We start from the raw sequence: 24,054 nt of genomic DNA on the forward strand, positions 1-24,054 counted from the left end.
TACTGTCATGAAGAGGCACCAGTGGCTTCTGTGTATGCTTGGTTGGGACAGGTTTTTGAGTTATTCTCACTTAATTTGTCTCACTAGTCAGAGAATGGGAACCCTACCCACACACCCAGGGTGCATGGAGTCACAGGGTGAAAATAGGGAAATAGGAGTATGGGGGTGGATATCTTCCTCAGTTTAGAGGGAGTCCAAGGATTGGGGATCATGTGACCTCATCCCCTCAGCATCACTGCAGCCTATGAAAGTTCTACTTCTGGGTTCCATTTTGTTTTCCAGGTCAGGGGCTACCCTCCTATCTCTCCCATGGGTTGGTCTAAAAAGCACTCACTACCTGTGGTCTTCCTTCATTCACCTTTCATCTCTGAAGTGAATGCTGCCTCTCCCAGGGCCCGGCTACCCTCCTATCTCTCCCATGGGTTGGTCTAAAAAGCACTCACTATCTGTGGTCTTCCTTCATTCACCTTTCATCTCTGAAGTGAATGCTGCCTCTCCCAGGGCCTGGCTGAGACATCTTTCATATCCTTCCCAAGGGTGGTGAGGGCAACGACCAGTCTTCTCTCATCCTCATTTTACCCCAGCAATTACCCCATGGCTTAACACATGCTTTGCATAAATGAGTGAGTGTTCTTTTAGGAACGGCTGGTGGTAGGGGTTTCCTGTTCTCAGAAATCACTCTGGAAAGGAGCCTCAACCCATGAAGTCTGCCATAGCCCATCCTCCTTTGGAGGAAAGCTGTATTCTGGGGTCCTAAGGCACTGATAATGATGATGGCTGGACATTAATAAGCTCTAGCTCCACAGAAACTTTTCAAATTCACTCAAAACAACTTAATTGATCTAAGTACCTGCTTTTAAATAGGCCCCTTAAGTTATTCTGTACATACGTGATCAAATAATCAGGTTTATTTGATGATTTAAGGTGTTTTTTTTTTAATTCAGTAAATTTTATTTATATATAACAACAGTACAAATTGTGTCGTTGGCTTGCAAAATAGGAGTTTCGTATTTACAATAGGTACATGATAATATATTAGAATAACAAAAATCCCGCTTTATTGGAACATTTTAAATACTTCATTTTCTTATTTCATAACACCTGTAAAAACAACAAAACCAGACAACCAGAGTTGTACTTTCTTAAAAATAGATATAATACAGATTCCAGTGTGTCATGGGAAGGGGTCTGAGTAGGAGGGGGACGAGGAGAGGCAGGTGGGCTCAGGGTTCTCTTGTGGTGTAAAGAACGTGTCCCTTTCTCTCCCATACACTCAGGAACTTCAGTCCTGTTTGGCGGGGACCATGCCTCATTATGCTCTGATGCCAAAATGGAGGTCAGTAAAGTCAAAGTGATGACCTTGACTGAGCTCTGCAAGAAGCTTCCCACTTCCTTGGATGGGGCTCCTAAGGTTCAGGCAGCACAGAGGCAGGAAGGGAGCAGCCCAGCCTGCCGGGGCTATGTTGGGGAGGAGAGAGAGTTGCGGGTCTGTGGAAGGCAGGGGACCTCCAGTTTGCTTATTGGATTGAGGCCTGTCTGACAGGCACTGGCCTTGATTGTCTCTCAGGACATTCCCTAAACTTAATGAGAAAGTACCAAGAGAAACTTTACCCTTTGATATGGGTGTCACTGGGCTCCAGATGCTAAAATTCTACTCTGGGGAACTAAGAGAAAGGATCGAGAGAGGGGAAAGAGATTAGAGTTATGAAAACAATGCCACTGTCTTCTCCAACCACATTCCTGGGACAGGGTCTGGAGGACCGGACCTTTCTCTCCCAGGCTCCACCCACCGTGGGCTCTGCCCCATACCCTGGATCCCTGAGGCCACCCTGCATTTTCTTACTCTCCTAGCTCTCTGTATCTCAATTCTTCCCTATGTCGAGGTCCCAGAAGTCTTAGCCCCATGACACAGTGTGGCTGGAAAGAAGGGCCTTTCTAGAGTAACTGCTGGCTCACTATCATCAGGAGTAGTTGAGGTTGCAGAAGTGGCAGTTGTGAGGCACCTGGAGACTTGACAGCCAAGGACTCCCGGCCTTCTCTGCTTGCTATGTCAGACACTGCTAGTCTTTGCACAGCCACCACTGCTTCTGCTGAGGGCTCAGCAGGGCCTGGGGTCGTGACTGCTATTTTGTATCCTTATTTGGTAGAATTGAGGGAAGGTCAGGAGCTCAAGCAGCAAAGTGGTGCCTTCTGAAGATCTGGCCGCACTAGAAATGAAAGCAGCTCTCACTGCTGGGGACCTGACCCCAGGATAAGGTAAGGCAGCTGGGTGTCAGACTTCTTCCTTCATGGCACCTCATTTTCTATGCACCTGGTGCCTTCTGCCAGGGAGGGAGGGGAGAACCATCTTGCTGTGTTGGCAGGACCAGCAACTTGGAGAGGATGAATTTTCTGGAAGGATCTTCTTGTCTTGTTTTCAAAACCTTTAGAAGAACCTGGTGGATGACTGCTGCTCTTGAACCTTCTCCAAGTGAATGGATGCAGGACACAGTTCCCTCCTTCTGTGAGGGTCACACTGCATCCATGCTTTGAATGACTGCCCTCCATAAGGAGAGGGGGGTCAGAAGTGATTTTGAGAGTCAGACTGTGGAAAGAGGTAGGATATCAGACACAGAAGTGCCTGACCCACACAGAAGGCAGGAGGTGTTGTCAGGTCCAGAACAGGTTTCCATCTAGTCTACTAGCATCCTATCTCTCCAAGCCCTCCAGAGGCCTACTCCTTTCCCAGAGAACTGGCATTTGGGTAGATCAATACAACAAAGCAAATCTGGGGAAGCTTCGGAGAGAGATTTCTTGCCTCCTCCAAAGACGTATGGCTTCTGGTGGGGAGGGGTTGTGGCTTCAATATATTTTTTAATCAAAAGGCCAAAATATCTTCAAATTGGATAAGAGCAAGAAGAGTAGCCTTCCTCTCCTCTTCTTCATAACCTAGGGAACAGACTCCATTGGTTCTTGTTGGACCAAAGCAAAGGGTTGGTGGAGGGATAGATAATTAGAATGAGAGCAAGATTCAGCAATCACTCACCCCAGCTCTTTCCAGCCAAGTATTCCTTCTTAATTCTCCCTTAGACACACGCTCCTTGGTCATTTTTTCCCCAGCCCAAGTTGCCTCTCTCATGGAATCTTTAACAATATGGCCAGACTGCCACTCATGGCTGGCCCTGCTCCTTTCCATTCTACTCTGATCAGCTGTCCCCGCCATCACCATACACTGTCTACATATCTTCAGTGAAGCATCCCAGAGGCAGTGAGAGGCCACCATATGTGGCTGCTGAGAGACACCACGTAGAAACACTGAGGCGGGGGCGGGGGTGGATGGGTTGGGTAAGATGGTGAGATACTGAACTTCTTTTTACTTCTTGGTGAAACACCACTCTGGACATCAGCCCGAGAAGCAGAAGCTCAGAAAGCCTTTACTTGAACGGATCTGGGAAGGAAAATGAAAGGGTGGAGTCTGTTGTGGGTAGCACCGTCTTCTGTTCACAGTCTTCTTGCCTTCATCTCTTCTTTCATTTTCATAAATTATGGGGTTCTGAGATGATAAGTTTTGGGTGCTGTGAAGAGTAAACACTTTGGCTTAGTGTGGAAGGCCAGTCACTAGTGTTAACAGGGCCCCAAGAAACTTTAGTGTAAGTAGATTATCAGAAGAAAATGGCCTTGCGATGGCTGGTTGTGAATCAGCATGAAATCAGCAAGTTTCCTGAGTATTTTGCTGAATGCATCTCTCCCTGTTTATCAGCTGCATTCAGGCAAGAAACAAGCTGAATAGCCCAGGCAGTGTCTGCTGTGTACGAGACAGCAATTCGAAGACACATGTGTGGAATGGAAGCCACTTTCTTTGCTCCCTTTCTTGCCCTATATTGGGAGTTACGTGTGGTCAACATAGTCTCAGGAAACTGGAATCATTTGAGGGTGTAGCAGGGTACAGAAAAGCTGAGGCTTGAGTTAATTGTGAAGGAAATGACTCTAGTCCAGCTTCTTGTAGGGTAGCTGGTGCCTGCAGCCTGGCATTCCTGATCCTTTGGAAAGCAGAAGGCAGGAAGGGGAGATGGTTTCTCTTCAGCTCTCCCCTCTGCCTTTCTCTTGTCCTTCTATCACTCAGATGATACTTGCAGAGATATTGGAGCTGGCTGCTTGGGTCCATGCTAAAGCAGGAGGACTGGACTCCCTGAGCACCACCCAGTTGCTAATTTCCTGCCCTGCCACCAGAGAGTGCTCCTCCTCTGGGGCCTTTGGACCTGAGGATGGAGCTTTGGCCTCTGTGTGGAAGCTACACTCAGGAGAGCTAGTCATCCAAAGTGTTAGATATTAGGAAACAGAGGAAAAGATAGGTGCCCTTAGAAAATCATCCACTGTCCTTCACATCCATGGGTCCATGGGAGGCAGAGATGACAGTGACGCTGGGATGCCACAGTCATTTCTACTGAGGCAAGTGCAGTGTGCCCAGATTTCTGGATATGAGTGAAGGTTGGCTTCCCCTCCCTAGGCACAAGAGAAAGTGTAATAATAAATACTGCCGCTTCTTAAACCTGTGTTCTTCAAGTATTGCTTACTGTAAACGGTGTTTGAGTTTGTTTTCTTTTTAATTGCCAGAAACCACTGGATGGTTGGAATGGAATCCAAAGGCAAATACCCATGTCCCCAGTCAGCTCCCAGAGCAAACCTGGGGAGGCCTGATCTGTATTGGCCCCCGGGTGCCTGGCATATGACAAAAGGGAACTCTGTTCAGCATCCTCAGGGAGGAGGTGTGAGGCCCACCTCTTCCACTTCTGATGACCACTCTAGGGAAACCAAAGGAAAAGTACAGCTCCTCATTTGTTGAGGCTTGGGATTAAATGAATCAAATGAAAAGACATTCCCATAGGTCATAAATTCTTGATGGGCACAGCCTTCCTCTCAGTAGACAATACGCAGGTGTGTGGCATGGAAAGCTGTTTTCTGTCAGCCAGGGGGGCTGTTCAGCTTCGAGATTCCCACAGAGGCCTGTAGTTCCCAGGCTCTTCTGGCTGTTGTGTGCTCCAAGCCTTCTTGGCTTCTTTGCCAAGCATTTAGTGCGAAATTGTGCTCCTTCCTCCCTTTCCTCCTTTTCCTTTCAGTTCGAGGGAGAGGAGAGCATTTCTATACCAGTTTCTCTCAGCATCTCTCCCTAGGCTTTTTCTGACATTGGGAAAGAGATGTTACAGGAAGGAGAGAGATTACTGAGGAAGGGGACAAATCAGGATTAAACAAAAGTTGGACGGGATTGACAGGGAGGCTTTAGTTTTGTTTTATTTCTGTTTTTTCCCTTTTTCTTAAAAAAAATTAAATAAAGTTCTCATTATTTTCCAATATACATCAAAGGAGTTTTCATGCAAAGCAGCAGTCACAGAGGCAGAACCATCTGGCTCAAGCCTCTCAGCTTGAAGGGCCATCTTCTCCTCGTCCCTGGCATCCCCAGCTCTCACTGCCATGGATGGTGCTTGCTGTCCTCACAGGAACTGGCTGTAACCAAACGTGGCTGTTGTCAAGAGAGGGGCCCTCCCTCTCCCCTGGATGGGGTTTTGGGGGGCGGCCAGCTCTGGGGCCTGGTCTCCTTCACTCGTCCTGTCCTTCCTTCTGAGACTACAGTGTGACAGCTTGGATGGGTCCCTCCTCCAGGAACAGGAAGTCCTCCTCTCAGCTCTCGATGGACATCGCGTTAATGAGATGTTCCACCTTGTAGGCCAGTCGCTGCCGCCGGGCCTGCTCGTCTTGCTCTAGTGCCCCGATGAGCTGAGGGGCAGAACAAAGGTGGGTGACTCAAGAATCATCTTCAAAGACACTGCTTTCTGGAGTCCTCGACCCCCCCCCTTCCCTCTTCCTCTGCATTCTGCCTTTAGGAATTAACATCAAACACTTGGCATGATTAATGAAGAGATCTATGCGCAGTCACGCTTTGCTTAGCCACGCGAAAACTTTTTGAGAAAAGGTTCTTACATGATTTTTTTCACTGGCAGACATCATCCTAGAATGCACTCACACAAGAGAGAGAATGAAACACAGGAGAACATACATGAGATGTCTGAATCTCCTGTCAGCATAACACAACATACTGTTTGGAGGCAAGCACTTTTGTTATAAATAGAAGGAATATACTCTACAAGGGTGATAAGTGTTGGATAGTAAATTAATGCACTAGTCACACCGTAGATTACAATTAAGTGTATAGTCTGCACCTAGTCTTGTATGTTGCACAACCAGCAGCTCAGTAAGTTCATCCACACAGTAGCTCCATAGGGTGTGCTGCATCGTGAGGTTAGGGTGGCTCCGAGATCACTTAGTTTTTCAGCTCCATTTATTTTGGTGGGAACACCACCATATGGGTGACATGTTATATACCATCATGGAGAGCAGACATCTATAGACACATGCAGGAATATGTCCATGTATGTATAGCCCCCATGTGCTTACAGCATATGGAGGAGCTACATAGGTACTAGTTATTATTTGGCTGCTTCTTTCTTTAGGTTCAGTGCTAATGTGTAACCTCTTATCTTCCTAAAGCTGTCCTTGTTAACCTCCATTCATGCCAAAGTCCAGCTGTCTATCTGAAATCTGATTGACAGGTTCTGCCCAAGTACAAACAGATGGTTTGACTCATTGTTTAAGAAAGAATGAAATTAATCATACAACACTTTGAATTGAAAAATGATTAAAAGTGTTTTTATTGTGTTAATTAACAATGAGTGAAATGATATACTGGAAAGTGTTCAATGAATCAGGAAAGATTGGGCTGCCTTGTAAAGGAAAAATGGCAGTTTTGAGCTCAATGGCTTTTATTGTAAAATGTACTCTTTAAGTGAGCTCCCCTCCCCACTGTTGATGTTTCCTGCCTGGATCAAGCTTTCTGCTTAGTAGCCTGGTCCCTGCGGGCTGGTCTCTGGCAGAAGGGACCTGTCTTACCTCCTCACTGTACTTGCTGACATACGAATAGATCTCATTGAGAGCACTCAGCATGTTGAACTCTGTGGCATGCAGACGAGACTGCTCGGCGAGGTAGGCGTTCATGTCCTGGTCACTGATGGCTGGGAGCTTGGCTATGTCTGCATAGTATCTGTTGTGGACAGGAAAGACCCATGATGGGAGCTCAGCAAATATCTGTAGCACCTACTCTGGCTCAGGTCCCTTGGGAGAACCAGGTGGTCCCTACTGCCTCTGCTTTTCCATCTCTTCTCTGACGTGGCTTCTGCTGGCCTGTCTCAAACTGAGGTTTATGTCTAAGGTGCAACTTCTACAAGACACTCCAGTCAGCTAAGAGCTGCTGTGTCCAGAGTGGTTAAGAGTGCAGACTCTGGCCAGACTCCTTGTGTTTATATCCAAGCTCTCCTACCTGCTAGCTGGTGACCTTGGGCAAATAATTATGTAGTTTTTTCTGTGCCTCTGTTTCTTCATTAGTAAAACAGCTATAATCATAGCAGCTACTTGACAACTCCACTGGACATTTTAGTGAGACAATACATATAAAATCTTTATCACAGTATTGGGTGCGTACATGTGCTCAGTAAAAGCTAATTAGGATAATTATCAGCTTTCCCAGGGCACAAAGCCCCCTTTCTTCCCACAGTAGGGTAGTATGAGGTCCCAGTACTCAGTCACTGATGCCCACAGGGTGTGTCTTGAGAGAGTACTGACCTCTCTACCCAGCTCTTGTAGCTGGGGATGTCCTTGGCATAGAGCAGCTTGTTGGAAGGTGAGTCCTTGCCCAGTCGGTGCTCTGACGTGGAGCAGGAATCCATGAAGGTCTGTGCCACCACAGAGAGGCAGGCATCTGTGATACTGCCTTTGTGGATGTCAAATACAAACTGGGGGTTCTTGATGACATTCACCCAGAAGCGCAGAGGGAGGCTGTTGGAAAAGGCAGAGCAGCCTGGAGGATGTACTTGGACACTGTCCCTTGTTAATATTCCTCCCTCACCCCTGAATGGTAGATGGCCATTATAAAAGGCAAGGGAATGAACTCAGACTGGTCCAGTAAAGGCTGCTAGCTTAGTCTACATGTTCCTGGCTGTAGGAGAAAGCAAAGGGGCCTCAGGCTTCATACCTTACCAGGGCACTGGCTCTGCTCCCTGACAGCTGAAGAGTGGGCGTGTCTGGGCTCTGTTTCTTCCTGGTTTTTCTAAAGTCCTCAGTACCCCAGGAGCAGGGCAAACAGAAAACAAAACAACTTTCTGAGAGCTTTAGACAAAGACACTAGGCTCCTGGAGTCCTTCACAGTGTTCGTAGTCATTATCTGGAAGGATGCTGCCAGCTGCCCAAGGCACTGCGTCGGAGGGGGCACAAAGGGTGCCACCTGCCCTCCCTGCCTAGCCTGCTGCTGAGCTGCTTCCCAGGGTTGGCCTTGGCGACTGGGCCAGGGAATGTGCTCCCTGTGGGGCAGGGTGAGTTCTTTCAGGGCTCTCCCCAGGGTTTTCTGTATCTAGACATGTCAGAGGGAGGGGAGGGGCTGTTGGCACTTGGGGAATGGCTCACTGTAGCTCTAAGTTTTTCCCGCCCCAAAAGGAACCCATCAGTAGTTAGGAGACTGACTGCCTATGAGACTCTAGAATCTAAAGGCAGAGAGGAATAGCTTTCTGAGGCCTTAGGTGGTAAGGCTGCCTTCCTTTAAAGCCAGAACAGCTGCTGTTTTGTCTCTTTTACAACGGTCTTTTAACTCTTTTGATGCCTGTTTGGAATTAACTCTGTCCTGGGCTTGCCCTTCTAGCCCAAGATAGTGGCCCTAGCTCTCCCTAGTCTCCTCTTTACCTTCTCCTGACTTTCATGGTCTCCAGACTTTCTAATGTCTTTCTAATGCTCGGTCTTGGGAAGATCAATGTTGCCCATCTCCCAGGCCTTCCATTGTGATCTCCACTTGTCCTCCAACCTGCAGCTTATTGCTCCATTTCCTGAAATTCGAGGAGCCAATGTTGGTGCAGCTCTTCTGCCCTTCCTTCCTCTAGCAGTGCTGGGCATGTTTAAATTGTTTTTCTTGGACCTTTGCTATGTGAGGTGGTCAGGTGACTCAGCTCTATCACACTAGGGGAGTACATTGCTGTTGTTTGAGTCTAGCCAGCCTGCAGAAGGCACAGAGATGAGGACAGCCTTGAATTTTCTCTCAATTTTCACAAAATTACTATTCCGAGTACTGGGCTGGGATCTTGCAAAGCAGGGGAGATATAATGGTCCTGCCTTGACAGAACACACTGTGCATTCCTCACTCACTATCACTGAGCCTCTCTGTCACTCCATTGTGACCAAAGTTGCAAAAAAGGAGGGCCCAGGGACCATAACACCCAGGGAAGGAAGGGAGAGTCCAGGGTTGGCTCTTTCCAAAGTATTTTGTTGGTTGCTAGGACTTTTGATTCCCAAATAACAGCCTGGACCCATCTGTGTCAGTTCTGTTTTCTGAAGATTGCTGACTCCAGACAGCTGCATGGGCTGCCTGCCCAACCCAAATGCTTTCTCCCTCTGCTCTTTGCTGGAGGAAGCCTTTTGACTCTGGCTCTTAGCCAAACTCTGTCTGACCTGAAAGCCAGGCCTTAGCATGGTCTGTGGTTCAGGTTCAAAACCCAGGAGGAAAAAGTTTCATGTTAGGCTGTTGGGAGCTGCTTTTCCCAGCACTAATCTGGATCAGGCAGTAACTTCAGCAAGAATCATGCCTTCAGGACAATCTTCCTGTTGCTTCTTGAAAGCTATGCTGCTGGGTAGAACTTGGCCTTAAGATCTCAAGCCTACAATGAAATCCTCATGCTTGTGGGTTTAAGTCTATAGCAAGTATAAGGCCCCTCACCAGCAATAGCCATCTTTACCAAGGGTCCTAATTCAGAAGTGCATCTCTCCGAATGCTCAATAGTGATGAACTAGGAAACTTCATTGCCTGGTTTCATGTGTAGCTCCTCCTTTTGATAACTAGAGGGCTCTATGTTAGGGAGAGTAAGCTCTCCTTGGGGAAGGGTCGCAACAGATAAGGGAGAGCTCAAGTGTGCCTAAAAAGGTCAGGCCAGGCAGGCCCCACTTAACCAGGCAGCCTGGGGACCATGTTAGCTCCGCACAGTGTGCATGCCCTGTGTTCTAGGAGCCTCTGATCACCCAGCCCCAGGTAAACCCAGCTGCCTCCCATCTCTAGTCTCTGTTGGGCCTCCCCAGGTGGCCCCCACTGAGTTCCCCTGGAGTTACCAGTTGCTCTTCCAGGTGTGCCGCACATCTGTGTCATGGATACTATGTCTGTCTGCCTGCTCATCCAGGAAATCAAACATGTACTTGATGGCCAGAGGGAGAGCGCTGCCCCGGTGCACAGTGCTGAACAGGGTCTCAAATAAGTCATCCACAAATTTCTGCAGGGTGCCCTGGGGGAAGCATAGGGAGACAGTGAGGTGGAGGGTGGGTGCCAGAAAGCAGAAGGGGGCATGTCAGATGGTACCTTGGATCCATCCTACCTTGGGAATTTGTGTAAAATGCAAGTGTGCAAATGGAGGGATGGGGGTGGGGCAGGTACTAGATGGGATTTGGGAAGTCATGAGAAGTGCCCAGCGAGTGTGGGCTTGGTAGGTAGAGCTCTGAGACCAGACTTTCCCAGAGTGAATGGGAGGGTTCAGGTTGTAAGGGATGCAAGGGAGTTTGATGACCAGGGATCACCTGCTCTTAGCATGATCAGGTTCAAAACCAGGTTCAGGTTCAAAACCCAGGAGGAAAAAGTTTCATGCTAGAGACTTTTTGAGCTGCTTTTCCCACCACTAATCTGGATATAAAGGTAACTTTAGCAAGAATCATGCCTTCAGGACATTTTTTCTAATGCATCTTGAAAGCTATGCTGCTGGGGTAAGAACTTGACTTTAAGATCACAAGCCTACAGTGAAATCCTCATACCTGTAATGACCAGGGCCTTCAGGGTGGGGAAGGGTCTCGACAGGAAGGATGAATAGCCTTAAGGTGTTAGTGTCCCGGGACACGTGGTGTCAGGAGCATAGGCTACAGGTAAAGTGTTTAGCTTCAAGAACACCAAGGCACAGCCCTGACATATAGGCTTCAGGGATTCTGGGAGGCAGTGACAAGCTTGGGCCTCATAGTTGACAGGCTTAAGGAATATTCTGGGGACCAAGAGACTCCCTGGCCTTTTCTGGTGTCTCTTTGCTGGTCTCTTATTTGTATGCTAGGCATATCAGGCAAAGTACAAATGGAGACATGGGTCTGACAGAGGTGCTCGGGGCCATTCTGGGAAAGTCTGAGAGCTTTAAGCCACTGGGTTGGAGTTCCTGTAGCATTGCTGTGGGGTCAGTGGGGATAGCATTTGTAGTCTAGCTGGATCCGTAAAGTATGGCATACTTGTTTTGTTCTCAGCCGCTGGGAAGGTAAGAGCATGCTGCCTACAACTCCCTCAGGCTAAAACGCAATGGGTGGGAAGAGGGAGTCTTCACTTAGATTGCTACTGCAACTGGGTCTTTCTGTTTTCTCTCCCAATGTGCCAGAAAGTGGTAGAAAAGGCAGTGGTGGCAGAGACCAGAAGAGCAGGAGAAAGCATGTGAAACGCTGCTGTTTGCTCCAAAGTATAGGGAACAACTTGGCCTGGGCAGAGCAGGAGTTACCTTGGTGGCCAGGAGCCGGGTCAGGTAGATCTCAGACACCATCTTGCTGCCCCGGTCACCCTCCTTCTGGTCACCATGATCATGGTTCTTCACCAGATGCCACACCTTGACTCCACTTTCTAGGTCTGGGGTGATCATGGGGACCCGAGACCGGAGGCTGTCAGGGCTGCCTGTGTACCTAAAGGAAGAATCTGTGCAGGGGGCAGGGGAAGGCCATAGTGAGGTGGGCCATTCTTTTGCTAGAAGCATCCTTCAAGAATTCCACCCACCCACTGCATCCATTCAGAATAAACCTGCTTCACCTTGAAAGGGCTCTTGGGATTGCGTATTTGGTGGATGGCTTTAGAGATCTTTGACTGGCCTGAGGACAGAGAGGTCTAAAATTCATTTCTAGTAAGATTTAGAAATTCTGAGAGCTCAGGGACTGGAGAAATGTCTCAGCAGTTAAGAGCACTGGCTTCTCTCGGAGAGGACCTAGGTTCAGTTCCCAGCACCCACATGGTAGCTAACAACCATCCGTAACCCCAGTTCCAGGGGTTCAATGTTCTTTTGACCTCTGTGGGCATTGCAAGACATAGGTGTATTTACATATATACAGGCAAAACACTCATACACACAAGATTAAAAAATTAAAGGGACTTGTGAGAGTTCAGAGACCTATGGGAATTCGGAGTCTCCTTTCCTCTGTTTCCAGTAATGAATAATCATCAAATAAAATGTCAACTGGACATATCCACAGAAATGTTAGAAAGCCTTCACACTGAGGGCTCAGTTGTAATGATCCTCTTGGTAGTTAACAGACACTTCTTTCTTGGGGCCTAGACTATGGCCCTTATTTTCTGAGCCCATTTGGAGCTACTGTGCTCAATCCTGTGGTATCCTTCATCTGGAAAGCCCAGTGCCTTTGAGGGTACATGGAACCAGACAAGACAAAGTAAGAGAGAATGAAACATGCTAACGTACTGTGCAGAGGACACTGGGGATTGGAACAACAACAACAACAAAATGATCAAGTTAGTGGCCAGACTAGAAGACTTTTGGGAAAAGGGATGCTATTATAAATTCAACCAGGGCCATAGGTACAAAGTAGGTTAGGTGAACACATCAGGGTGCCTCCCTGATCTAGGCCACTCCAACTCCTTTACCAGGTCTGGATAGCAAGGAAGGACTCATGGTGCCACCTACTGCCTCTTAGAGTAGACACATGTCCCTAATGAGTAGAGTCCTCAGGAGGAGGGAGGCAAACAAACCAGTACCTTTGTATGGAGGTATGACAGCTAGTATGGGCTTCTTGCTGGGACTGGGCGCAGGTGGTCTCTGGGGGTTACAGACACCTAGACTCTGTCCTGTTGCATTCTGGCTGCTTACCATATCTGCTAATGGATGTCCGAGAGATGCTGGCAGAGGCAGGGATGTTGTAGGAGGAAGTCTGCTTAGGGACCAAAGCCACCACTGACCTGTCTGACACCTGAGAAAGTCACAAAAAGACAGAATGGGTAAATGCAGGTGTCTAGAGAAGTTAATAGCCAAATACTTCTAGAGAGCTACAGAGAGTGGGTCGATAGAAGCTCAGGACTATCATAAACAACAATCACTGCCTGAGGTGGCTCTGATTCACCTGACATACACCTAATTTCAACTGGAACTCTAAGCAACTGAGTTGAGTCATGCACGATAATTTCAGTAAGTTAATATAAATGAAAGAATATGAATGATCTCATGAACAAATCTTATATTGATTAAATGTTTAAACTGATAATTTAGACTGAGTTAAATAAGGTAATATTAACATTAATTTCAGTAGTCTGTTTCCTCTTTTTTAATGGGGCTAGTGGAAAATTTAGACTGACACACATGGCTTACATTCTGTTTCTACTGGACAAAAGGGTTAGCAAGACTCAGCCTCCTGTCAACTTCATGAATTACAGTTATTCCCATTTTGAAGATGAGCGAATGGACGCACAGGTGGGCTAAGCCATGGCTTCAAAGTCTCATCATTAATGTATGAGAAAGCTGATATTTGTCTCCAGACCTGTAAGTCTTTAGCACACACATTCTCCTCATTAATTTCCTAATTTGGGATTTTATTTCAAGTCATACTGGTCTAAGGCCCATCTTTTCCTTCTGGCCTAGGTTGTATTATGCTTTGGCTATCTTGAATAGTTTCAGCAAAAGGGCAGTTGCCCTCGGGGAGTCTGGATAAAGATGGCACTTTGCCCTGTCCTCTGAGAAGATGCCAGCTCCAGCACACAGTGTTGGGGGAGGGCTGATGAATGAGGAACCATAGTGGAGACATTTGGGGCCATCTTGATTTAAGATTACCCTCTATCCAATAAAAACAGAGAATCCCCAGAATTGTGGCGATCCAATTAAACCCCTAACGCAGAAGGAATAAAACAGCTATAATAATGTTATGGACCATAAAACATTCCTATTAAACCATTTTTTATTTTAACAATTTTTATGAACTTTATAAGTTTGATTTATAGCTGCACTAGTCATAAAACCATCTTTCTGGGTCTTAAATTGTCAGTCTTTCTCTCCCACCAAAAAAGAATTAAATGTTGGGAAGTCAAACTATAAATGAACATTAGTGCTAACGAGATTCCCTGATAGCCAGCTTTAGTGGTGGTGTTTAATTTTACCCTCCCTATAAATCTGCAGGAGCCCAGACAGTTTTTTATAAAACCATCTCTTTGTTAATTAAGATGATGAGATTTTATTCTGCTGGGGCTCCAAGGCCCTTTGATACCAGGGAGGGTAGTAAGAGGACAGAGTGGATAAAGCTCCAGAGTCTGGAGGGTTCTATCACCTCCTGGCTGGGGCAGCTCTGAACTTGTCAGCAGTTTATACCGACAGCACAGTCTATGACAGAGGTGGGGCGGGAGCATTCAGGAATTCTTCTTGCTACCCATAGCCCAGAAATGCTACCCTGAAAGCCTGGCAAGGGCAGGAGTCTACATTCCCAGTAAGAACATATGGTATTATTTATGGTTTGTTGCCACCTAAAGGGAGATTCACAAGGTGACTCTCATGACCAGTTCTCCAAGGCTAGTCACTAAAGCGTTCTCTCTCTAACTTTTCACTCTTTCAGCCAATAGGTGGAGCAAACCCAAATTCAAGCTGCCTGGCTGGGTCTGGCCTTGGCTTTGATATTTACCAATGAGATGACTTAGCCTCCCTGGGCTTCCGTTGTTGAATTTGTCACTGGGGACAGTAATCATGTCTAGTAATCACTGTTGTGATTATTAAAGGAATTAAGACACACAAAAGCTGAGCAGAGTGCCTGGTACCCGGTGAGCACTCAGCATGTGTTGGTGTTAGTGTTGCCATTTTGAACACCACCACCATCATCATCTCCCAAAGGGAGGAAGACTCCCTGCTGCCCCTTTCACTCAGGGCTAGAGTGTGGGAAGTGCTTTGCACTTAGTAAGGCTCAGTAAATATTTGAGGAATGAATGAATATATGAATGATAAATGACAGGAGGGAACTGGAAGTGTTTTGTAAAACGAACACAATGAGAATGGGATATTCCATTCCTCTCATTGGGAGTCATGGGATGGGCCTGCCCTTCAGAGACACATGATTTGGTGGCACAAGGCTGTTCTCTTTTGAGCTTTCTCATTCAGTTCTAATTGTTCACCAGATGCCCTAACCATGTGATATGGTGGTAGTTGTCTATGTGTGTACAAATGATTCCTGCTGCTTTATATGTCACTGCAAATCTTGCATATGTGAACCTGTTTCTCATTTTTCCAGCTAGCTCCGTGCCTTCTGTCAGGCTGCTCTAGTCTCTACACCTCCCTTACTTGGGGCTGAGCTCTAGGCACGGGAGATGCAGGGAGGCAGACTTGTATCCCCAGTGCTGCAGCTTTCTTGGTGCTGCCAGGCTCCTAGCCAGCTCCAGGGCCTTCCAGCGTCTGGTCATTGGCAGCTCAGTGCTTACCATCCCAGCCTGCCAGACTCTCTGCATGCCTCCCTTTGTAAACTGGGGGCATAGGAGGACGTTATTAATCAGACAATCCTGTGGGTCTTTGCAGCCCGAGGCATTTCCTCTGGTTGGCTTAATTTCCTTCAGTGTCTCTCATTTCCGGTTTCTATTTTGGTACTTTTCTTGAATCCCAATCTGTCTACCTGTGCTTAATCTTACAGAGAGCCCCCCAAGCTATGGGTGGTTCCCTTGGAGGGAAGTAGGGTGGGGCAGATGCTTATGTTCTTTTGCTGGGATTTTTCTGACTGCTCATTCTATGTGTCTCCTGGTATACAAACACATCACCTATCATCTTTTACACTGAATCTAATCCTCACACATGCAGGGGCAGGAATTACTAGGAGCACCCCTCACAGGTAAGAAGAAAGAGAGCTTAAGTAGTATTTCCAAGAACACCAACTAATAAGCTGTAGCTCTTTTTGTTTTTTTTTTTGTTTTGTTTTTTTTGTCTTTTTTGAGACAGTGTCTCCCTGCAGCCCCAGCTGGCCTGGAACTCACTTTTTCCAAGAACACCAACTAATAAGCTGTAGCTCTTTTTGTTTTTTTTTGTTTTTGTTTTTTTTTGTCTTTTTTGAGACAGCGTCTCCCTGCAGCCCCAGCTGGCCTGGAACTCACTATGTAGACCAGGCTGGCCTTGAACTCACAGAAAGCTGCCTGCCTCTGCCTCCCAAGTGCCGGGACTAAAGGTGTGCACCACCACGCCCGGCAGTAAGCTGCAGATCTTAAGACCCGAGGACAAGTCTGTACCCTGTTCTGCTGCAAGTCAAGAGATCCAGTGGCATTAGTATAAGGCCAGAGAAAGTGAGTACCAGACACTTTCCTGGGGCTGTCCAGGTGGAGGACTTTGTAACATGTTGTCCTTTCTACGGATGTAGAGATACACAGGACAGAAATGCCTGTTAGATTCATTCTGAGGGCAGAGTCTGAGGACCCATGTTTTGTAAACTCCCTCAATCTAATAAGCAGCTACAGCTGAGCATCACTGCTCTAGACACAGGGAAGAGGAAGAAGAGGGAGAAAGGAAAGGACCTTATAGGCTTTTGAGGCCTTCTAGCAGGGTTGAGAGGGAAGAGGACATTCCAGGGGAGAGTCATAGGGAGTGGGCTGCCCTCACCTGGTAATGCATCAGTGTGTTGAGCCGCTTCCAGTCACCTTCGATCTTGGTGGTAATGTCTTCGTCCTGCAGCACCACCCGGGCGATCCGGCCTTGGCGCCACTCTGGGTGAAGGTGGTACAGGCAGCAGTGTGAGAGGGGTAGGGTCTATGAGCCAGGGTCTGTGTGTCCTCTAGAGATCTAGTAACCCTGTCTCCACTGGCTGATGTCAGTGATAGAGCTTAGAGACATCCAAAGCTCCATGAGGTCAAGATAGAGATGGGACAGACCCACATTTCAGTAGGCAGAACCCAGGGGAAAACTGCTTCCCATGGCCTTCACTTGGCTAGGACCCAGTCTTGTGGGGGCTTTGTACAGAGCAGAACTTCACATCCCTTTTTTCTAGCCGTCTCATAGCCTGACAGCTCTCTGGGGGGTTCACGGTCCTCCTTACCCTCCCACTCCAACTCCAGGTTCCTACCCAGGTCCATATCAACAGCCCTTGGCCGCTGGGAGTAGGGAACATTCTTATATACTGCATCGAGGATCTTCTCCTTGACCTGTGTGATGGTGTCACAGTTTAACACCTTTACTGGGATCTCTGGGCTGTTCTCATTGTCCGGGTTGACGCAGTTCAGGATCTGTAAGTAGGGGATTGAGGGTAAGCCAGTCATAGTTGGGAAGCAGTATAGGAGAGGGGTTGAGACCGTCTTCCCAGGTTTGCCCTCCTTATGTGAGGAATGATGGTCTCTGTCCTGAGCCTTAGTTTCTTTCTTCCTATCACCTACATTGTGAGAGCTGAAGCCAAGGTGTTAATCCTTCTTTGTCAAAAAAGGTGGTCTCTACTTCCTGGTTGGCTTAGGGGAAGGTTCAAGATGGATTCACGGATGTCAAGGGCTGGCGTTACACTCCCCCTAGTTTCTACACTAGGCATTGGCACACTTGGATTCTTTCCTTGCTAATTATGCCATCTAAAATGGTGACTTTTTCTCTCTTGGTATCATCTAGGGTAAACTGAGGTACAGGCGGGTTTTTTGGCCCACCAGATGAGGTGAGGGAAAGAAGGTCTGCCTTGCTCTTCATATACTTGGCATGGCCCTGTGGACTGCCCAAGATTGGTCCCTTAGCCTTTGTGATCCCTGCAGATGGCCTTATGGGTTGGAAGATAGAGTAGGGACAGCCACAGGGGTACTGGGGGTTTGGCCCCCTCACCAGAGTCTTGTACTCGATCTGCTGCCGGATGAGCTTGTCCTCACTTAGGGAGTAGCGGGCCTCGCCGGTGATGGCGTCGATGGGGCCTTTCTCCATCTGCTGCTTGATGGCACAGTACAGCATGAAGAGAGGCTCCCCTGCACACTCCTGCGGGCACATCAGGTGGGGGATGTGGGCTCTGCCTGGCCCTTTCTGACTGTCTCTGCACGGGGAGAGTCTCAGGCAGGCCAGGGAGTCCCTGTTCCTGGGGGCCAGGTCCCCATGGTGTCCCCAAGGCCAGGCTTTGTGGTTGGCTTTGGCCCTCCCTCTCACCTTCAGGAACTTGTGCAGCAGGAAAGCAAACCAGTTGGTCAGCATCTTCTCAGCCACAGACTCAGTCCTGGGGAAGGCAAAAGGGTAAGGGACCACCCTTTACACAGTTGTCCAGTGATGTAGCCTAGGCTTGTCGTGGGTGCGTGTGTGTGTGTGTGTGTGTGAGAGAGAGAGAGAGAGAGAGAGAGAGAGAGAGAGAGAGAGCGAGCTCAGGGCTGAGACAAATAACTGTAACCTACCTGGACTCCCGCAGCAATTAAAAGTGGGACATGGCTAGAAATAAGCTCTTCCTCATACTCAGCTAGAAGTCACCTAGGACTCAGTCTCCTGAGACCCTGGAAGTCTGGGACATGTCATCCTTGCTACTTGGCAGTACCACAAACTGTGTTGGCAGCAATGGGTGTGGGTTGCAGACACAAGCCCATTCAATAGGCTATAAAGTATCAGTTTCCTCACCCCTTCTGGTCTCAGCAGGTGATGAAGAGCATCTGCCTGTTCTTCTGGCGTCTCTGCATATTCCGTGGTGCCTACCTGCCCCTCCAAATACAGTCAATCTGCCACAAGTTCAAATCCTCACTTTATCATTTACAGGTTGTGTGACCTTAGGCAAGTTATTTAACCTATCTTGGTTCAATTTTCCCCATCTCTACATGGGGACACTCATAAATTGTTAGATTTGAATGGGTTAAAGTATTTAAAATGTGAAGAATAACACTTGGCCGCTAGTAAACACTGTAAATATGAGCTATTACCACTGTGGTCTATGTGCTCTCTGGGATCCCAGCCCTGTAGGTAGAGCAGTGCTTAAGAGTTTAGCCAACAGGGAATCTGTTTCTGTAAGCACTACCTCCTTCCCCTCCCCATCCCCCAGGCTGAAGATCTGGGGCTTGGGAAGAAACAAAGCAAATCGGCTGTGACAGACCTTGTTGATGGGGATGCCGAGGGATAGTTAAACTCCTCACACGTGGTGCAAATTATACCCTCTGGCTGCAGTAAACCCCAGGCTTTTGCCAGGACTGCTTAGCAGTAGGGCCTGGGAGAGAGTGATGATGGCAGGAGAAATTGCAGCTTTCTCTGTGGGTCCTCCCAGCACCCTCTCCCTGCTTTGTGCTTGAGATTAGCTCTAATTTAAATACAACAGCTCTTAATGAGAGTTTCCAGTTCTTAGACTGGCAGGATGGGGGAATCAGTGCTCAGTTAAACAAAGCTACCCCATGTGGGGCCTGTATGCCTGAGACCTGTGAGCAGAAGGTGTCTGAGGAGGAGCCTGAGTGGAGGTGGCAGACTCAGTCCCTGCTACCCAGAGCTCCAGAGCTGTGCCTGTGCAGGGGAGGGTTGGGTCTCCAAAAGCCCTGTCAGGAAAATGGCAACTAAGGCAGGTAGTAGATGCTGGCAGTTCCAAGCCAAGAAGTTGGATGCTAAATGTGCTCCAAATTTCTAGCTCAGCCTGTCTACTGGATCTGAATGATGGTTGAAATGGTCTGTCTGTGCTGTCTAATATGGTGGCCACCAGCCAGAATGCCTGGACACTGGGAATGTGGTCAGTGAGATGGAGAAATTGAAGTCCATATTTTTAGTTAATAGTTTCATATGGCCAGTGGCTTCCATCCTGAGGTACACAGCTCTAGAAGGAGAGGGAAGGATGTAGACTGAGAGACATGTATTGTTTCATGTCTATGAGGAAACGAAACCAGAGAGGCAGCACCATTGACCCCAAGCTCACAGAGACAGGGGGCAGGATTGGTGTTCAAGCTGAGCTCTGACCCTAACCTATGTTCTCCATCATACCTGGGTAGAAGTGAGCTAGTAGCATTTTCCCAGGATCAGCAGATCAGATTTCATACAGGGCAGATGTGAGAACACAGGCTGTCCTGCGTGGAGGTCATTTCTGGGGGTAGGGATACAAAGGGCCTTTCTAACTAGGTGCCCTGCCCTGTTCAGTTACTGGCTGTCCTCCCTTTGCTATGGGTCAGACCTGCGGAGAAGCAGCTTGGGGTGGTTCTTGTTCTCCAGGTTCTTGTCAATGAGGTCAGACAGCAGCTGCTTGAGAACATCAGTGGCATATTCCAGGCGGCCCTGCAGGCCCGTCATGATGAGTGAGGCCACGTTGCCGCGGTCTCGCATGGAGAAGCTACGCTGAAGCTCTAGTGTGCGGATGAAGGTCAGCAGGAACACCTTGTTGTTGATGAGCTGGGCGAAGAGCTTCAGGGCTTTCTCCACATGTTGCTGTCCATTCCCCTGCACCTGGGTATGCAAGATGACCCTCAGGGGGGGCAGGCTCTGGATGCCTACCCAGGCCCTCAGGACCTGCTAGTGATGATGCTTACTAGAGAACCCTCTCATTGAGACTCAAGCTGTTTTGTTCCCCCAAGCTAATATTGAGGGACTGTTCTCTGAAGACTGTAGTCCTCTGTAACCCCTTTGCTGGGCTGGGAGGTGAACTACTGAGCAGCATTTGGAAGGGATGCACCTTATTTCCCAAGGGTCCAAGAGGAGATGATCCATCAGACTTCCCCAGCTTATTTATCACCTTTTAATCTCCTCTACCCTGACTCATTGTCTTCAGTAAACAAACCAACAAATGAACAAACACGCCTCAGAGCCCTATGTCTTTCTTTAATCCTCCTTAAATCCATGCTAGAATGAGGCAAGATCTTAGTTAATTAATTCAGCCATTAATCAGAAAATGACAATGAGATCCTGAATTGTCCCCATTGCTTGGTACCCTTAACCACGACCTTTTTGGTGTTCCTACTGTTGTGGTTCTGTTAAACTACTGGACCTTTTCTCTCCTAGCCCTACTCCATGCTGCTCCAGCCCCCTCACCCCCCGAACTGCTGGGAAGCTCCAGCTTGCATCTCTAGGAGATGGGCAGTACCTCAAGTTCCCGCAAGACTGGGTGGTCTTCAATGCCTGGGAACAGGACTCGCATGGCATAGGTGCGGTAGTCTAGGTAGGGGATTCCCGATCGATCCAGGTCACTGGTTAGCTCATTGATGTCTGTCTGAAGCTCCGCAAAAGCTGTGAGAGTGAGCAATTCAGGGAGGCTCAGAAGGAACTCAGATCAGGGGACAGGAGATAGGGAGAAGCTTGTCTGAAGGATGAGGGGAGCTGCAGTGTATGGTAGAGAGTGATGGTAGAGAGGCTATATGTTGGATTCTAAAGATTACCTCAAAGGTGTGGTCCTCAGCTTGGCACTACTGGAGGTGGTAGAAATGTTAAGAGGTAAAGCCTAAGTGGGAGGTCTTAGCTGATTGGTCTTAGCTGTGTGCATGTGTTCCTTAGTGCAGGGGAGTGTAGGACCCTGTCTCTTCTCTCACCATTGATCATTCATTTTCCAGCCATGAGGTGAGCAGTTGCTCAGCCATACGCAGGCCTAACAGCAACAGGGCTGTAGATCATAGATGGAAACTTCTTGAACTATGAGCCAAAATAACCCTTTTCCTTTTTAAAATGTGCATATGCAGGTGCACATACGTGTGAGTGCCTGTGTACGTGTGTGTGTAGAGGCCAGGGGACATTTTGTGTGTCATACTTATAAATACCACCCACCCTTCTTTGAGATAGGGTTGCTTACTGGCTTGGAGTTCACAAAGTAGGCCACACAGGCAGGCCAGTGAGCCGCAGGGATCCCCCTGTCTCTGCTTGCCCTGTGCTGAGATTACAAGCAAGTGCCACCATGCCTGCCTGGTGCCTGTGGAGGCCAGAAGAGGGTTTCAGATCCCTGGAACTGGAGTTACAGCCAGTTGTGAGCTGTCATATGGGTGCTGGGAACTGAACTCAGGTCCTCTGCAAGAGCAACAGGTGCTCTTAATTCCTGAGCCATCTCTCTAGCCCATCTCTTCTGGAGATCAATCTCAGGTCTTCATGCTTGTGACTGAACTATCTCCCAGCCCACCCTCTTTCTCTTTTGAAGTTTATTATCTCCACTATTTGTTATAGTGACTGGAAGCTGGGTAACATGCTATCTAACTTAGGTGATAAGAAGATGGGTGATTTTTATGTCTTCCATGTTCATCTATAATTTTGATTTTTCCTTCTACATATTGCAAGTGTGGCTAAAATGCAGAAAAGAGAACACCATGACTTGAGCACTTTGCAGGTATTAGAAGCAGGGGAAATGGTACTAGGGATCCAGCAAAAGCCAGATCAGGCAAATTGCTGTCAGTCCCCAAGCAAGAAGACAAACTGTATTATTTTTCTGTTGCTGTCATAGAAACACTGACAAAAGCAATTTATAGAAGGAAGAGTTTATGTGAGCTTATGGTTCCAGGGGAATTACAGTCCATCATGGCAGGGAGGCATGGTGGCAGAGGTGGCTGGAGCAGAAGCAGAAGCTGAGCTCTACATCTTCCAACCGGCACAGGAAGCAAGAGAGCGACTGGAGATCCAGCAAGCCTTAAGAGCTCTCTAAGCCCACCCCCAGTGACCTGCTTCCTCCAGGACAGCCACACCTTCTAAAACCTCCCAAAACAGCGCCACCATCTGGGGACAGAATGTCCAAATACTTGGAGCCTATGGGGGACATTTCCATTCAAACCACCACACAAACCAAGATTGAAAATCCTGGGAAGCCCCATCGATCAGATGCTCAGCCCATAAGTGAGTCCAGGCAGTGAAGAACTTTCCTGGGTTTCTGGACAGAGCTAACTCTGCTGGCTTTGGGCTGGGGCCTCTGTCCCATCTCTCTCAGCACAGCTCTTCCTTGTTGTCCAGTAGTTGCTTGCTTATGAAAATGCTATTTGCAGCAAAAGGAGAAATGTTTTGATTCCAAATTGAGATGTTTAACCAGAGAGTCTGCCAGGTCCTTAGCCTGAGAGAGGGCCAGGTACGTTTGTTACCCTATGGCTGTGTCTGCGTGGGAGATGGGATAAAACATAATCTCTACTCCTACACACGTTCACGGCCAAGGTTGCCAGCAAGCATGGTCTTTGGAGCACTGAGTCTGCAATGCTGATAGAAAACAAACCGTGGGGAGGTGATGGATCAGGAAGGAAGCAGGGCTCTCCTGCTGTGGCTTCCACATACTGCAAAGGTGCCTGGTGACTGCCAGGAGCCAGATAGGCACTGAAAGAAAATCTGGTCTGAGCCAGTGAGGCTTGGTAGGCCTTGACTGTGGGGACATAGTGGCCCTGAGAGGGAGAGGGAGATGACCAGACTGTGGGTTGAATCAGTAGAAAAAGGAAGGGGACCCTAAGGTATCACTTTACTCTAATCAGACTGGCTAGGATCAAGAGAACAAATTGATACCAAATGCTGGCGGGATGTGGAGAAAGGGGAACGCTCATTCACTGCTGGTGGGATTGTAAACTCATGTAACCTCTAAGGAAAACAGTGTGGCGAACTCTTAAACTAAAAACGAACCTACCATATGAGCTGGTTATACCACTCCTTGGTATATACCCAAAGGACTCATCCTATTGTAGAGACACTTGTACAACCATGTTTGTTGCTGCTCTTTTCTTAATAGCTAAGAGATGGAAGCAACCTAAGTGCCCCTCAACTGATGAGTGGTTAACAAACGTGGTATATTTACACAATGGAGTTCTATTCAGCAGTAAAGAAAGATGAAATGAAATTTTCAGGTAAATGGATGGATCTAGAAACTGTTATACTAAGTGAAGTAACACAGACTCAGGAAAACAAACCACGTATGTTCTCCCTCATATGTGGATCCTAGCACCAAATCCTTTTAAATTCCAGGTCCTTTTAATAAGATGATGCTATACAGCAGTTCCTTCTGCATGAAATAACTACTTCATCACGACTTCAGCTGAACCTGGTCATTAACTGGGCTTGTTGACGGTTGTGTTCATTAATTAAAGGAGGGCCAAGCAGGGTCATTGGACCCTCACCAGATTATCCACCC

The 24,054-nt window shown here is 47.8% G+C and overlaps 1 protein-coding gene across 4 annotated transcripts in view; it reads right to left on the bottom strand.

The window, feature by feature from the left end:
• Positions 1-918: 918 nt before the first annotated feature.
• Positions 919-24,054, bottom strand: part of Plxna2 (plexin A2) — a 214,433-nt gene continuing 191,297 nt past the window's right edge. Inside the window, exons 21-32 of one of the 4 annotated variants that reach the window (XM_008824794.3) lie at positions 21,064-21,206; positions 20,161-20,429; positions 18,186-18,252; positions 17,874-18,020; positions 17,143-17,302; positions 16,683-16,786; positions 12,945-13,044; positions 11,577-11,767; positions 10,171-10,340; positions 7,651-7,863; positions 6,922-7,072; positions 919-5,751 (exon numbers count right to left, since the gene is read on the bottom strand). In XM_008824794.3, the coding sequence (XP_008823016.1) occupies positions 5,656-5,751; positions 6,922-7,072; positions 7,651-7,863; positions 10,171-10,340; positions 11,577-11,767; positions 12,945-13,044; positions 16,683-16,786; positions 17,143-17,302; positions 17,874-18,020; positions 18,186-18,252; positions 20,161-20,429; positions 21,064-21,206 (1,811 nt within the window). In that variant the 3' untranslated portion in view covers positions 919-5,655. Of the gene's footprint in view, positions 5,752-6,659; positions 7,073-7,650; positions 7,864-10,170; positions 10,341-11,576; positions 11,768-12,944; positions 13,045-16,682; positions 16,787-17,115; positions 17,303-17,873; positions 18,021-18,185; positions 18,253-20,160; positions 20,430-21,063; positions 21,207-24,054 lie in introns of those variants that run through there. The other 3 variants (XM_029559479.1, XM_029559480.1, XM_029559477.1) reach the window with 3 other exon arrangements.

The sequence above is a fragment of the Nannospalax galili genome, unplaced genomic scaffold (genome assembly GCF_000622305.1).
Source record: "Nannospalax galili isolate Female #2095 unplaced genomic scaffold, S.galili_v1.0 scaffold648, whole genome shotgun sequence".
Taxonomy (NCBI): domain Eukaryota; kingdom Metazoa; phylum Chordata; class Mammalia; order Rodentia; family Spalacidae; genus Nannospalax; species Nannospalax galili.